The sequence below is a fragment of the Thalassophryne amazonica genome, chromosome 3 (genome assembly GCF_902500255.1).
Source record: "Thalassophryne amazonica chromosome 3, fThaAma1.1, whole genome shotgun sequence".
Lineage (NCBI taxonomy): Eukaryota > Metazoa > Chordata > Actinopteri > Batrachoidiformes > Batrachoididae > Thalassophryne > Thalassophryne amazonica.
Window position 1 is genome coordinate 87,381,930 of NC_047105.1, and position 13,958 is coordinate 87,395,887.

The following is a 13,958-nucleotide window of genomic DNA, read 5'->3' on the forward strand; positions in this document are numbered from 1 at the left end:
AGCAGGTAAATTACTGCAAGCAACAGAGCACTCAAGGATTACCCTCATGTGGGATTAACAATGACTACCTGTGTGTGCTTGTGTGTGTGCTTTTGTCTACTGTATGTGTAAGATAAAAAGAAAAGTTTGACTTATAAGCTTCTTTGTTAATGCATAATTCATCTCCAGAGACTGCACCTTCAAGTCCTTAAAACAGTCATAGCTTTTTCAGTTGCATCTGAAACAAACCACAGTCTGCAGTGTTTTCTTTCTATTTTGCTCCTCGTACTATTTAATGACAATCACCAGATATTGTTGCTGCTGTTAGGTTTATCTTCAAGGACTCAGCAACATTTATTCATTTGTGGCAACAGCCAGCTTTAGTATTTTCTTCATAGATGAGATGCTGCTTAAGTTAAAACAAGAATTGTAGCTAAGGGTCCCTTTGTCCCTTCATGCATAGTACAAATGTGGGTGAATTGCGCACGAAGCAGGAATCATATGCAATACGTGTAAAATCGGAGCTGCCTCCAACGCCTGCCTCCATCCGCAACACATGTGGTGGATGTGTTGTGGATGGGGGGATAACTAAATAGCAGTAAAAATGACTAAAAAGAAATGATCACGTAACACAGGAACAGAGTAACACGTTGGTGTGTGCGCTGAACTGACAGGGGCCATTGCTGCCAACAGCCGCAGCTGTTGAGATCTCTGGTTCTGGATGTCCCAGCTGGAGAACACATACTGTGTTTGGATGGACACAGTGTTTCAACTGTCCACTGTGACGTGCGTGTGTCTGCCTGCTGTCCTCACGTGGACATACATAAAAACATATATCGCAGTTGCGATGGGCTACAGCAAGCGAGTGCATTGCACGCATATTGACAGGCTACCCCATGTGAAACTGGCCGCCAGAGCATAACATGCAGTGGGCGATCTGAATGTCATGTCACCCACGTGAGCTCTGTTTCACATGACGCAGTGTCTGTCTTGCGGCACGCCATCCACAGGACACGCGTGTCAGGCCAGACACGCACGCAGGGCTTGGCTGGACATGCCAGGCCAGTATATGTGGACATGATAAGAGCGTACTGCTCTATTCATGTCATTTCATGACTGTACATCTGTGACCATGGGTCATCTACAGAGGAACAGATGGTTCATACTTGTATTGTTCCTTCAATAAGATGGATTCAATAAAATGTGGTGTTGTTTTTATGGTGTGTGGTGTTATTTTTTTTAATACGTCTATCTCCTTGTTTGTTTCAGGCAGTGGTGGGCACAGGTAACCAAAAAGTTACCTTCAATAACCACTCAGCTAACTGAAAAGTTATCTTTTATAATGCTAAACCATCAGTGTATGTTCAAATCTTCAGAATTAGTGAGTTATTTTAAAATTAATAGATATGTGGTATATTTTCACTTTGTACATTTTAAGAGTTGACATTAATGTAGTTATTCTATCCGGATTAATTTGATTTATAAATCAAAACCATAAGTCAAACCTGCTTTCCTTCTCAAGACGTCTGCCTCACGGCTGGACCGCTGTATACTGTCAAGGGTAATGAGTTTTGTTTTTGTTTTTTTGTTTTGTTTTTTTGTTTTTGTGGCAGCCTGGTGGCCAGGCCCTTACTGCTGGGGTAGAGTTGAGCTCAGCTCCTCTCAACTATCTCACTGCTACAGAATGCATAGCAGACAGGAGCCAGCAAGGTTTCTAAATGTTTTTCACCGTTACTATGTAAAAAAACGTTAGCGGTCTAAAAGTTATCTGAACTAAATTTATTGGAAGCTAACTGGTCCGCTGATGGTTTTTGAAGTTAGCTGAAAAGCTAATCCGCTAACAAAAAAGTTAGTTTTGATCATTAGCACTTAGCAGATTAGCGGAACTGTGCCCACCACTAATCTCAGGCATTTTTCTGCACCTTTTATAGGACAGTGATGGTATCACAGTGGTAAGGTTTCTGGCTGGCAGTCAGAGCTTTTGTAATTTGCAGGTTTGAATCCCGTGTATTTTTTTTTCACAACACTTGCACGATGTGGTTACACATGATCCAGCTGCTCACACTGTGTTCCCGCTGCGACAGTTTCATGCACGCTCTATGCACGAAACTGTCGCAGCGGGATCATTCACACCTGCCCAACCATTAAAGCTGAAAGTGGAATGCAGAGTTGTGTTACCTGTGCTACCATGACTTGATTGCTGCTCAGATTAGTTGTTCATATTGCCCCAATAAAATGACTTGGGAAGAGAGGGTCTTGTGAATGGAGGCTGCCATGATGTGATCTGCTGTGAAGTCAAAGGGAAACAGGTTCGACTCAGATTGCACTGAGGCAGAGTTAATAAGAAAAAAATGGTTTATTGAGAGTTAAGATCTATAGCCATTGATGAGGTACAGAAGGTACCTCATCAATGGCTGTAGATCATCAATGGCTCCACCTTCCTGGGTTGCAGGGTAGGAAGGTGGAGAACTGCCAAAGCCAGGTGTAGGCCTAGGCCTACACCAGTGGAGCTGGTGGTGGCTGGGAAACTGGAGACAAGGAAGAAGCAGATGGTTATAAGCCACATAACAACAACAGAGAGTAACTAGCATCATGGAAGATGCGTGAACAAGGTAGTCTGTGGTACTGTACAGAAGAACTGAATAAACTGGCAAAGCTGGAGTGTAAGAGCAGAGCTGGTAAACTGTCTGGTTGATGAGTTGTAGGAGTACTAGCCATTGTAGGTATTTGCAGTTAGCACTGGCACTTGCCAGGTAAAGAGGACAGGGAGAGACCAGAAGAAGGGCAAGGACCACAACACTATCACAGTGATGGATAGTGATGGATTTTGTGAGACAAATCAGCTGAGTGTAAATAGAGATGGCAAAACAAACCTTTCCTTCCGTGAGGTTGATAAGTTTTGCTCTGTCTGATTGGTTGTCTGAAAAGGTGCTGCAGTGATTACAGCGCATTCCTGTAAAGTTTCAGAGATGTTCCATTTAAAGCACTCGGGGTGGCCACAAAAAAAGCCGAAGCACTTTTCTCTCGGCGGCCTCATACACTCCGGTCTCATTTAACTAAAAAAAAAAAAAAAATGCTTGGATTGAGGGGAAAAAAAATACTATGCGGACATGGGACCAAATAAAGCTCACTGTAAGTTGCCAGTGAATAATTCCACACTTGAGTTTGTGATTGGGGTCAAATCAGAAGGGGGAAAGTGTCCGTTTATTGGTCAAAAACAAACAAACAAATAAAAATGCAGCCTTATCAACATCTTGATAAGCTAGACAGCAGTTTCAGGTGACAGCCTTTTAGCCCATGGTGATTGCATTCTCTCTTAAAAGGTGACTGATATCACATCATTCATCGGTTTCTTAGTGATGATCCTGAGATTCTGTGGACATTTAAAATAAACATTTGTTAATTCCTGGGTAGTCATTTAGTAGCCCTTCTTCAGTTATGAAATTCTGTATGGTCCAAAATTTCTTACAGTTTTGTATGTCAGACAGTACATTTGCTCCTGTCCCTACAGATCTCCTTAACATGGTTCCTTGGGAGGAACTGGATGTGTATAGATCCAAAATTGTACTCTGGGAGTTGTCACTTGTTTTTAGAATTGTTTTCCTGCTCTTAAACACCAGAAGATGCCTTTTTTCTTCACTTAAGCCATTAAGTACAGCAACACATTCTCCAATTAACCCCAGATTATGCAAGTTGAGTCATTCAGATGCTTTTACCATCATTTCTGGAATCTTATGGAATATCCCATGCTGTAAAACAGGAAGCTTGCATGCAAACTGAAGACCCACTGAAAATCTGATCTAAAAACTGAAATAATGTGATCTCATAATGATTATTTTAAAATAACTTTATATGGAAATAAATTACACATTGTAATTGACTTAATACACGCACTGTTTGGAAAAAAAAAATGGAATATGTACAGTTTAAGAAAATTGAGTTTGAAGGTTTTTAGCCCGGGTGTTAAAGTAACTGTGACATATGTACAACTGCTTTCATTAAACGAGTCAAATTCAGTCAGGATAACTTGAAAATGCCATCAAAATTCATTATCTACGTTTGCTGAAACACAGAGCTCTCCAGGTAAAATATGCTCATGTTTGCCCAAAGTTGTAAACACCACAACCGAACAACTGCTTGCCAAAAATGTTGTCAAGGTAATAACCTTGACTTTTGACTTCTGCTTCGATCTAGGTCCAGAGAGACCACACCTGTTTGCACTGAGCTGCAGGCCAAGGTGCTTCAATGCTACAGAGAAAATCCACAGCAGACGCTGCTCTGCTCCAGCCTCGCCAAACAGTACATGACCTGTGTCCAGCAAGCCAAAAAGGTAGGCAAAGCATGCACGCTGTACACTGTGTCAGTGTGGTTAGAGAGGGGAAAGCCAGAGGAGATATTCTCTGTCCTATTCAGTTTGTGGAACTCAGTAACTCCTGGTTTAATTGCAATGGTTTTATGTAATAGTAGTACTCCAGGGCAGGTTTGATTCAGAAACTGAAATGAAAAGTTCATCTTTACCAACAAAGCTCTCACCTCCTACCTATCCCAGATTCCAGAAAACTGTTAGGGCATGAATAAAGCTGTCTTACAAAGAGACAGGTCATTTACAACACTTCGTGGGACACTACAACCCCTGGCAAAATTATGGAATCACCGGCCTCAGAGGATGTTCATTCAGTTGTTTAATTTTGTAGAAAAAAAGCAGATCACAGACATGACACAAAACTAAAGTCATTTCAAATGGCAACTTTCTGGCTTCAAGAAACACTATAAGAAATCAGGAAAAAAAATTGTGGCAGTCAGTAACGGTTACTTTTTAGACCAAGCAGAGGGAAAAAATATGGAATCACTCAATTCTGAGGAAAAAATTACGGAATCATGAAAAACAAAAGAACGCTCCAACACATCACTAGTATTTTGTTGCACCACCTCTGGCTTTTATAACAGCTTGCAGTCTCTGAGGCATGGACCTAATGAGTGACAAACAGTACTCTTCATCAATCTGGCTCCAACTTTCTCTGATTGCTGTTGCCAGATCAGCTTTGCAGGTTGGAGCCTTGTCATGGACCATTTTCTTCAACTTCCACCAAAGATTTTCAATTGGATTAATTAAAAGTAATTAAAAGGAATTCGCGCATCGGGACGGGACCGCAGTGGCACACAACAAAAAGCAAGTCCGTGTTGGAAACCATTCGGAAGATTCAGACGGCTTTCGGTGGCTTTTCAGTCGAGTGAGTATCCGAGAAATTGTGTAACAGCTGGGCATGTCACAACTTGTCCTGTGAGACTTCCAACACGGACGTGCTTTTTGTTGTGCGCCATTGTGGCTCCGTCCCGATGCGCGAATTCCTCTGCACGTCTTAAATTACAAAATCTCCTGTAACAGTGGAATGTGCCGCAAAAGTGCTGGTGTACACCTCTCGTCCCGGATAAACACAGCCTTCACTTTGGAAATGATCTGGTCTTTTCAGCCTGTCGATGGCCGCTCGGAGCGCGGCGCGCCCTCCACCGCTGTGGGCCGTCTTTAATCCGCTTGTAATGCTCCTTAATCTGTGTGATGCCCAGAGTATCCTCACCGAAAGCCGTCTGAATCTTCCGAATGGTTTCCACCTGGCTGTCTCTCACAGTTTCTGGAAAAATTTGATTCAGCGCTGCTCCAATTGCTCAGCCATTTCCCTGACAATGAAAATCCGACGAGGGGGGTGGACCAGTGCTCACTCAAAGCCTGCCCACAGGCGAATGATGCAACCGACAGGTGTGAAAAAATTCACACATGTGCACGAAGGTTCAAGCTTGGCTGATGCAAGCGCACATGATTCAAATCCATATAGTTTTTTAAAAAAAATAAAAAGGTCGGATAGTTTTCTAACAGACGTTGTATGTCGTCCTACCCTCTGCAAACAGAAGAGAGCTGTTTCTAGAAGAAACCGCTCTATTCTCTGCAGGCAAAGGAGAACTGATCACAAAAAAAACCCTCATTTTTTTTTACCCCATACTGATACACGGGCGATATCACCCAAGTTATCCAGATGCATACATTTTTAACTTATGGTTCAAATTTTAACCAAACTAATTTCGGTCAAGTTATTTAAATTAACATCACATCTGAAGTTTTATAAAGTGAAAATATCAGATATATGTTTTAGTTTTAAAGTAATGCGCTAATTTTTAAGGTTTTAGTGTGGACATGCTGTGTCCAGGTGCATTATGGGTAGGATAGCGTAATCTCAGTACGTTCACGACATGAGAAATGCATTTCAGACACTCTCATCAGGCTCCACGAACAACAGCATTAAACTCTAGTGCCTAAATCTCTCATGAATATATTCTCTGGATTTATAGACGTTATTGTGTTTGCTTTTATTAAATTCCATGCATCTTAAATGTAGCAACACAGATTATCTGGAATTTTGTTTTGGCAGGTTTTCAAGGTCTCTACTGCCATCTACTGGCCAGTAGTGTTCATGGCAGTATTCGCCCTGAAGCTGGGCTGATATTTTTAATCACTGTACTCAGTTCCAGCTCAAACTGTACCACAGAACTGCACGGTGTAAAAGTTCAGTGCACCCGATTTATGATCTCACACACATTGTACGTTCAAAAACCACACATCGGACTCGTGTTTCCAGAAGCAAAATGTAAACAGAAGCTTTTTTTTAAAACTTAATTTACAAAAACCCTCAATGGGAGACATCAAAGAAAAAAATGACAAGACAGGTCTGCGGTGTTTGCAGACGCACAGTGTGAGAGGTTGGACGCTTGTAACACTTCAGCAGCAGGATACCCTCACGACGGCCGACCAGGATATCAAACAGGTTTGATTTTCATCTGACCATACGATTGCCGATGAGGAGGTGGTCGTGAGATGTTAAAGGCAGCTCGTTACTCCATGTATACTAAACGATGCAGGACACAAGATTAACCTGAAACTCCGTGCGATCCAAAAAATTCTTGCACGAATGAAATTTTTTTACAAAAAATAAATGGCATATTTTACAAAAGCACATTTATCTGTAAACACCAACACACGACACACCTCACATTAACGTGTTGGTTTACATAGAATGAATGAGTCAACCAATCAGTGTTAGCTGAGGTACATTTTACCCAGAATGCCACCTGTCTGTCTTTGTTACAGAACTTCAGAATTAGTGCATTATTCAACATTAAAATATATATGTTATATCTTAACTTTGCACAAATGACAGAATTGACATTAATGGAGTTATTCTATCAGTATTCATTGTATTTATACACCAAACCTTAACTCAGCACTGCTTTATTTTCCAAGACCTCCGACTGATGGCAGCGTTGTGATTGAGTAGAAAGTTGAGCTTTGTGGCTCCTCTCAACTTGCATCTGTGCTGGAAGCCATGTAGTAAACAGGAGCTTCCAGCAGGGGGCAAGACGCTCAAAGACAGAAGTGCTGACTCATTATTTGGGTTTGTGGTCGATGCTACCAGAAGTGATCATGGTGTTAAAACTCAAAATCAGCTTGTTAGTAGTTGCAAGTGTACCGGAGACAATACTGGAATTTATCGGTTATCGGTTATCTGTAACTTCCGATACATTTTTGGGTGGTTTATCGTTTTAGCGTTGTCAAAGATAACTTTTCAGTTATCTGATTATCTGTTATTGAAGTTAATTTTTTGGTTATCTGTGCCCACCACTGTATAGCACCAAATCCCCAAAAAGTTGCCTCAAGGCGCTTCACACAAATAAGGTCTAAACTTACCAACCTTACCATGCTGGGACAACAGAGTTAAAAATAAACAATACCCGGTCCACTGCTAGCGCGCCCATCGAGCGGACAACCATGTGACACGCTTTCGCAGCTGACAGTCTTGTCTGGGCCCGGGACAAGATAATGTTGGATGGGCCCTCCCCTCCACCACCGCTGGTTTTTTTTGTCACTAAACATCACCAGTTATGTTTGATATATTGCGCTAATGCAGTAAATAAGGTATTCTATACGAGGGGAAAATCTTAGCTTTCCATGGCAGCTGAGATTTTAGTTAAATATGACATTTATATACTTATTATTATTAAGAGTTGTGCATACACATTTTCTAATTCTTATACATGCAGGAAAAATAGACCAGGAAAGAATAAATTAGGCATTTTATTTTGAAGAATTTTCTCTTTGTCAACTGATAATACAGTAAATAAGCATGTACAACCCCTGGCAATAATTATAGAATCACCAGCCCCGGAGGATGTTCATTCAGTTGTTTAATTTTGTAGAAAAAAAGCAGATCACAGACATGACACAAAACTAAAGTCATTTCAAATGGCAACTTTCTGGCTTTAAGAAACACTATAAGAAATCAAGAAAAAATAATTGTGGCAGTCAGTAACGGTTACTTTTTTAGACCAAGCAGAGGGAAAAAAATATGGACTCACTCAATTCTGAGGAATAAATTATGGAATCACCCTGTAAATTTTCATCCCCAAAACTAACACCTGCATCAAATCAGATCTGCTCGTTAGTCTGCATCTAAAAAGGAGTGATCACACCTTGGAGATCTGTTGCACCAAGTGGACTGACATGAATCATGGCTCCAACACGAGAGATGTCAATTGAAACAAAGGAGAGGATTATCAAACTCTTAAAAGAGGGTAAATCATCACGCAATGTTGCAAAAGTTGTTGGTTGTTCACAGTCAGCTGTGTCTAAACCCTGGACCAAATACAAACAACATGGGAAGGTTGTTAAAGGCAAACATACTGGTAGACCAAGGAAGACATCAAAGCGTCAAGACAGAAAACTTAAAGCAATATGTCTCAAAAATCGAAAAATGCACAACAAAACAAATGAGGAACGAATGGGAGTAAACTGGAGTCGTCTGTGACCAAACTGTAAGAAACCACCTAAAGGAAATGGGATTTACATACAGAAAAGCTAAACGAAAGGCATCATTAACACCTAAACAGAAAAAAACAAGGTTACAATGGGCTAAGGAAAAGTACTCGTGGACTGTGGATGACTGGATGAAAGTCATATTCAGTGATGAATCTCAAATCTGCATTGGGCAAGGTGATGATGCTGGAACTTTTGTTTGGTGCCATTCCAATGAGATTTATAAAGATGACTGCCTGAAGAGAACATGTAAATTTCCACAGTCATTGATGATATGGGGCTGCATGTCAGGTCTCTCTCTCTCTCTCTCTCTCTCTCTCTCCCTTCTCCATCTGCGGGAGCCTCGCTCTGCCCACCGTGACACAACCCGCCTCTCTCTTCTCTGTCACCTGTACCCTGACTCCTCACACCTGCCTGCTGCTCGGTCTCCCTCCTCTGCGTTTCTGTCAAAGATAACGGATTTTGTCAGGCTTTGTACAAGCTAAGCTAATGGCCGTTAACATTAGAGCTGCTCACTTAGGCTGCGTTACAAGTTTGGCTGCACTTCTTACCTTGCTCTATTCCACTCGTCCCAGCATCACCCACGGCACATTTTTTAAAATATTTGTTTAGAGCATTTCTCAACCCTTTGTTTTCGTCTTCTCTTTTTCTCTTTTCTTTCCTTTTCTGGGCACCGGACTTAAGCTTACCAGACATACTGATTGCAGACCCGCGCACCTTCTCAACGCCAAATTAAAAACAACATCAAAGGTTGATCCAGGCCAAACCATTTTTGTGTTTGGGGTGGGAGGGTTCATGATCACTATTTCTCAAAGACAACTAGGAGAATACAAATAAAAAACTGTAATGCCATTGAAATAATAGTTTTCCACAAATAGGACTATTCTGATAATTTTTTAAAATCCACAATTTAATGAGGGCCCAGTTGTGGGCCCCCCTCTCCCTGGGCCCGGGACAGCAGACCCCTTTGTCCCCCCTGTCAGCGGGCCTGGCCATCCATGACCCCAAAGGGGCGTGTCCCTCAGACCGTGTCAGTGCAGGCTCACCGATGCTGTCAGATGATAACCCGCACATTGTAAGGCGAGAGTGCGAGTGACAGCGAGGTGTTCAATTAAAAGAAACTGGTAAAATAAAAAGCATACAAACAATGAAGACAACATCCCAATAATTCATGTGTGATGGCTTTGCTTAGCTCTGCAGATATGGGGGCATGTCCAGCTCAGACTCACTCTCTGTTCACCATGTCAGTGTTTGGACACGCAACATAATTTATCATGGTCAAAAGAAAATTTAGGGATTTTGCACATTTGAAACCTTGGTGTTAACGTGTACTGGAAGGAATGTTGTTACAGCATAGAAGCCACATACAGTAGAATTTTTAAAAATTCAGTTCAGTGTGTAGGATGAATGAAACAGTTAGAAATAAAATTATTCTTGTCACGGTCTCACCAGACAATGTGAACATCCTCAGCCCTTGAGGAAAAAAAGTTATAAACTCAGATAAGTTTTGTTCCTTTTCTCTTTTTTTTTTTTTTTGTACTTTTTATGATTTTGGCAAAGGCATTTTCTTTTATTCACAGATACTGTTCATGTTGCAGTTTAATCCAACAATCCACTATATATATGTGTATATATATATATATATATATATATATATATATATATATATATATATATATATATATATATATATATATATATATATATATATATATATATATACGAGGTCTGTTAGAAAAGTATCTGACCTTATTATTTTTTTCAAAAACCATATGGATTTGAATCATGTGTGATTGCGTCAGACAAGCTTGAACCCTTGTGCGCATGCGTGAGTTTTTTCATGCCTGTCGGTTGCGTCATTCGCTTGTGAGCAGGCTTTGAGTGAGGTGTGGTCCACCCCTCTCGTCTATTTTTTATTGCGAATAAATGTCTGAATGATTTGGAGCTTTGCTGCATCAATTTTTTTCCAGAAACTGTGAGAGACCTCCAGGTGGACACCGTTCGAAAAATTAATATGGCTTTCAGGGACGATTTTATGGGGATTAAACAGATTACGGGGTGTTACTGCCCCTTTAAGGACGGCCCACAACTGCTGAGAGCGCGGCGCCCATCGACAGGCTCACACCCCGCTGGAACAACCAGATCATTTCCAACGTGAAAGCTTTGTTGATCCGGGACCTCGTCTGACTTTCACAAAAAGGCAGAAGATGTGGACATCAATCAATCAATCAATCAATTTTTTTATATAGCGCCAAATCACAACAAACAGTTGCCCCAAGGCGCTTTATATTGTAAGGCAAGGCCATACAATAATTATGTAAAACCCCAACGGTCAAAACGACCCCCTGTGAGCAAGCACTTGGCTACAGTGGGAAGGAAAAACTCCCTTTTAACAGGAAGAAACCTCCAGCAGAACCAGGCTCAGGGAGGGGCAGTCTTCTGCTGGGACTGGTTGGGGCTGAGGGAGAGAACCAGGAAAAAGACATGCTGTGGAGGGGAGCAGAGATCGATCACTAATGATTAAATGCAGAGTGGTGCATACAGAGCAAAAAGAGAAAGAAACAGTGCATCATGGGAACCCCCCAGCAGTCTACGTCTATAGCAGCATAACTAAGGGATGGTTCAGGGTCACCTGATCCAGCCCTAACTATAAGCTTTAAGCTATAAGCCTAATCTTAAAAGTAGAGAGGGTGTCTGTCTCCCTGATGCGAATTGGGAGCTGGTTCCACAGGAGAGGAGCCTGAAAGCTGAAGGCTCTGCCTCCCATTCTACTCTTACAAACCCTAGGAACTACAAGTAAGCCTGCAGTCTGAGAGCGAAGCGCTCTATTGGGGTGATATGGTACTACGAGGTCCCTAAGATAAGATGGGACCTGATTATTCAAAACCTTATAAGTAAGAAGAAGAATTTTAAATTCTATTCTAGAATTAACAGGAAGCCAATGAAGAGAGGCCAATATGGGTGAGATATGCTCTCTCCTTCTAGTCCCCGTCAGTACTCTAGCTGCAGCATTTTGAATTAACTGAAGGCTTTTTAGGGAACTTTTAGGACAACCTGATAATAATGAATTACAATAGTCCAGCCTAGAGGAAATAAATGCATGAATTAGTTTTTCAGCATCACTCTGAGACAAGACCTTTCTGATTTTAGATATATTGCGTAAATGCAAAAAAGCAGTCCTACATATTTGTTTAATATGCGCTTTGAATGACATATCCTGATCAAAAATGACTCCAAGATTTCTCACAGTATTACTAGAGGTCAGGGTAATGCCATCCAGAGTGAGGATCTGGTTAGACACCATGTTTCTAAGATTTGTGGGGCCAAGTACAATAACTTCAGTTTTATCTGAGTTTAAAAGCAGGAAATTAGAGGTCATCCATGTCTTTATGTCTGTAAGACAATCCTGCAGTTTAGCTAATTGGTGTGTGTCCTCTGGCTTCATGGATAGATAAAGCTGGGTATCATCTGCGTAACAATGAAAATTTAAGCAATACCGTTTAATAATACTGCCTAAGGGAAGCATGTATAAAGTGAATAAAATTGGTCCTAGCACAGAACCTTGTGGAACTCCATAATTAACTTTAGTCTGTGAAGAAGATTCCCCATTTACATGAACAAATTGTAATCTATTAGACAAATATGATTCAAACCACCGCAGCGCAGTGCCTTTAATACCTATGGCATGCTCTAATCTCTGTAATAAAATTTTATGGTCAACAGTATCAAAAGCAGCACTGAGGTCTAACAGAACAAGCACAGAGATGAGTCCACATCAGCACTTTATCGGCACATTCCACCATTACAGGAGTTTTTTTCATGGAAAAAGAAGCGGAGGGACGCGCCACCGTGCCGCTCATGGCGCGGCACAAAACCACCTCGGTGTTGGTCTCACAGGACGGCTTAAAGGTGGATTTCAGACGGCTGTCGGTTGCTTTTCAGTCGTGTGATTATCCGATTGTGATTGAGCATGAGCTGGACCTGCCCCAACATGTCCTGGAAGGCTTCATCACGGCATTGCTTTGCGCCGAGCGGCTGCACCGCGACGCGCGGTGGAGCAGCTTCTCTTTCCATGACAAAAACTCCTGTAACAGTGAAATGTGCCGTTCATTTTTAAACTGGATGCTGTCTTGATCCGGTATGTCATCTGACTAGCACAGGAATTGTGAAAAGACGTGGACATTTTTTTTTTTTTTTAGATTATGTCTCTCACAGTGGACATGCACCTGAGATGAAAATTTCAGACCCCTCCATGATTTCTAAGTGGGAGAACTTGCAAAATCACAGGATGTTCAAATACTTATTTTCCTCACTGTATATATATATATATATATATATATATATATATGTGTGTGTGTGTGTGTATATACACATATATAATTTCTGAGTATTTTAAGGTTCTTGGTGGGTACTTTGACAATTCAAAAGGAACACGCTCAGTGTTAGTAATGATTAAGTCGCCAACTGTTTTCCGTGTTGTGGAACTTTTTGATAGGAAGATTGCGCTGTTATTAGTGTATTAACATCAGTCTTGGCATTGAGTTTTTTGAAATGCATTCTGCATTCTGTCACAGCTTTCACAAATAGCATTCACACCCTGTGCTTATCTACAAAGTGCTTATTTTACCCAATTTCTCCCTCAAAAAACAATAATGAATGGGGCAATTTGTACATGATTATCATGACAAAATGCATTGATATGGCTCCAAAGTAGATAAAAGGCACAAAACAGCAATTGGTGAGTTTGGCAGTTTAAACAGTGGATAAAAGCAATGTGAAGCCTCACAATAAAAGCAATCACTGTTGAAAATAGGTTCAAAAGATTCCATTGGCAATGGGATGGTGTTCCTTGAGGATAAAGACAAAATGTGCTTGAATATGTTGTTTTTGTATAAATTCTGAGGGTGAGTCTTTATTTCTGCAGAAGAGAAAATAATAAAGGGTAAATTCAAGTCAGAGAAAGAAATTGACAAGGGATAAAACTGAAGAGACAGAGAAAATATCAGAAAATTCAGGAAACTGAAGGTTGAGTCTCCTGCACACACAAACCAACACAAACCTTATTGGTCTTTTCCATCAGACACTGTTGTGGTTTTCATGCCCATGTTGCCTAAATACA

At 41.0% G+C, this 13,958-nt stretch overlaps 1 protein-coding gene across 1 annotated transcript in view; it reads left to right on the forward strand.

Moving 5' to 3' along the window:
• Positions 1-13,958, forward strand: part of LOC117507219 (MICOS complex subunit mic25a-like) — a 351,981-nt gene that overhangs the window by 256,035 nt on the left and 81,988 nt on the right. Inside the window, exon 7 of the mRNA XM_034167040.1 lies at positions 4,174-4,309. Within this exon, the coding sequence (XP_034022931.1) occupies positions 4,174-4,309 (136 nt within the window). The remainder of the gene's footprint in view (positions 1-4,173; positions 4,310-13,958) is intronic.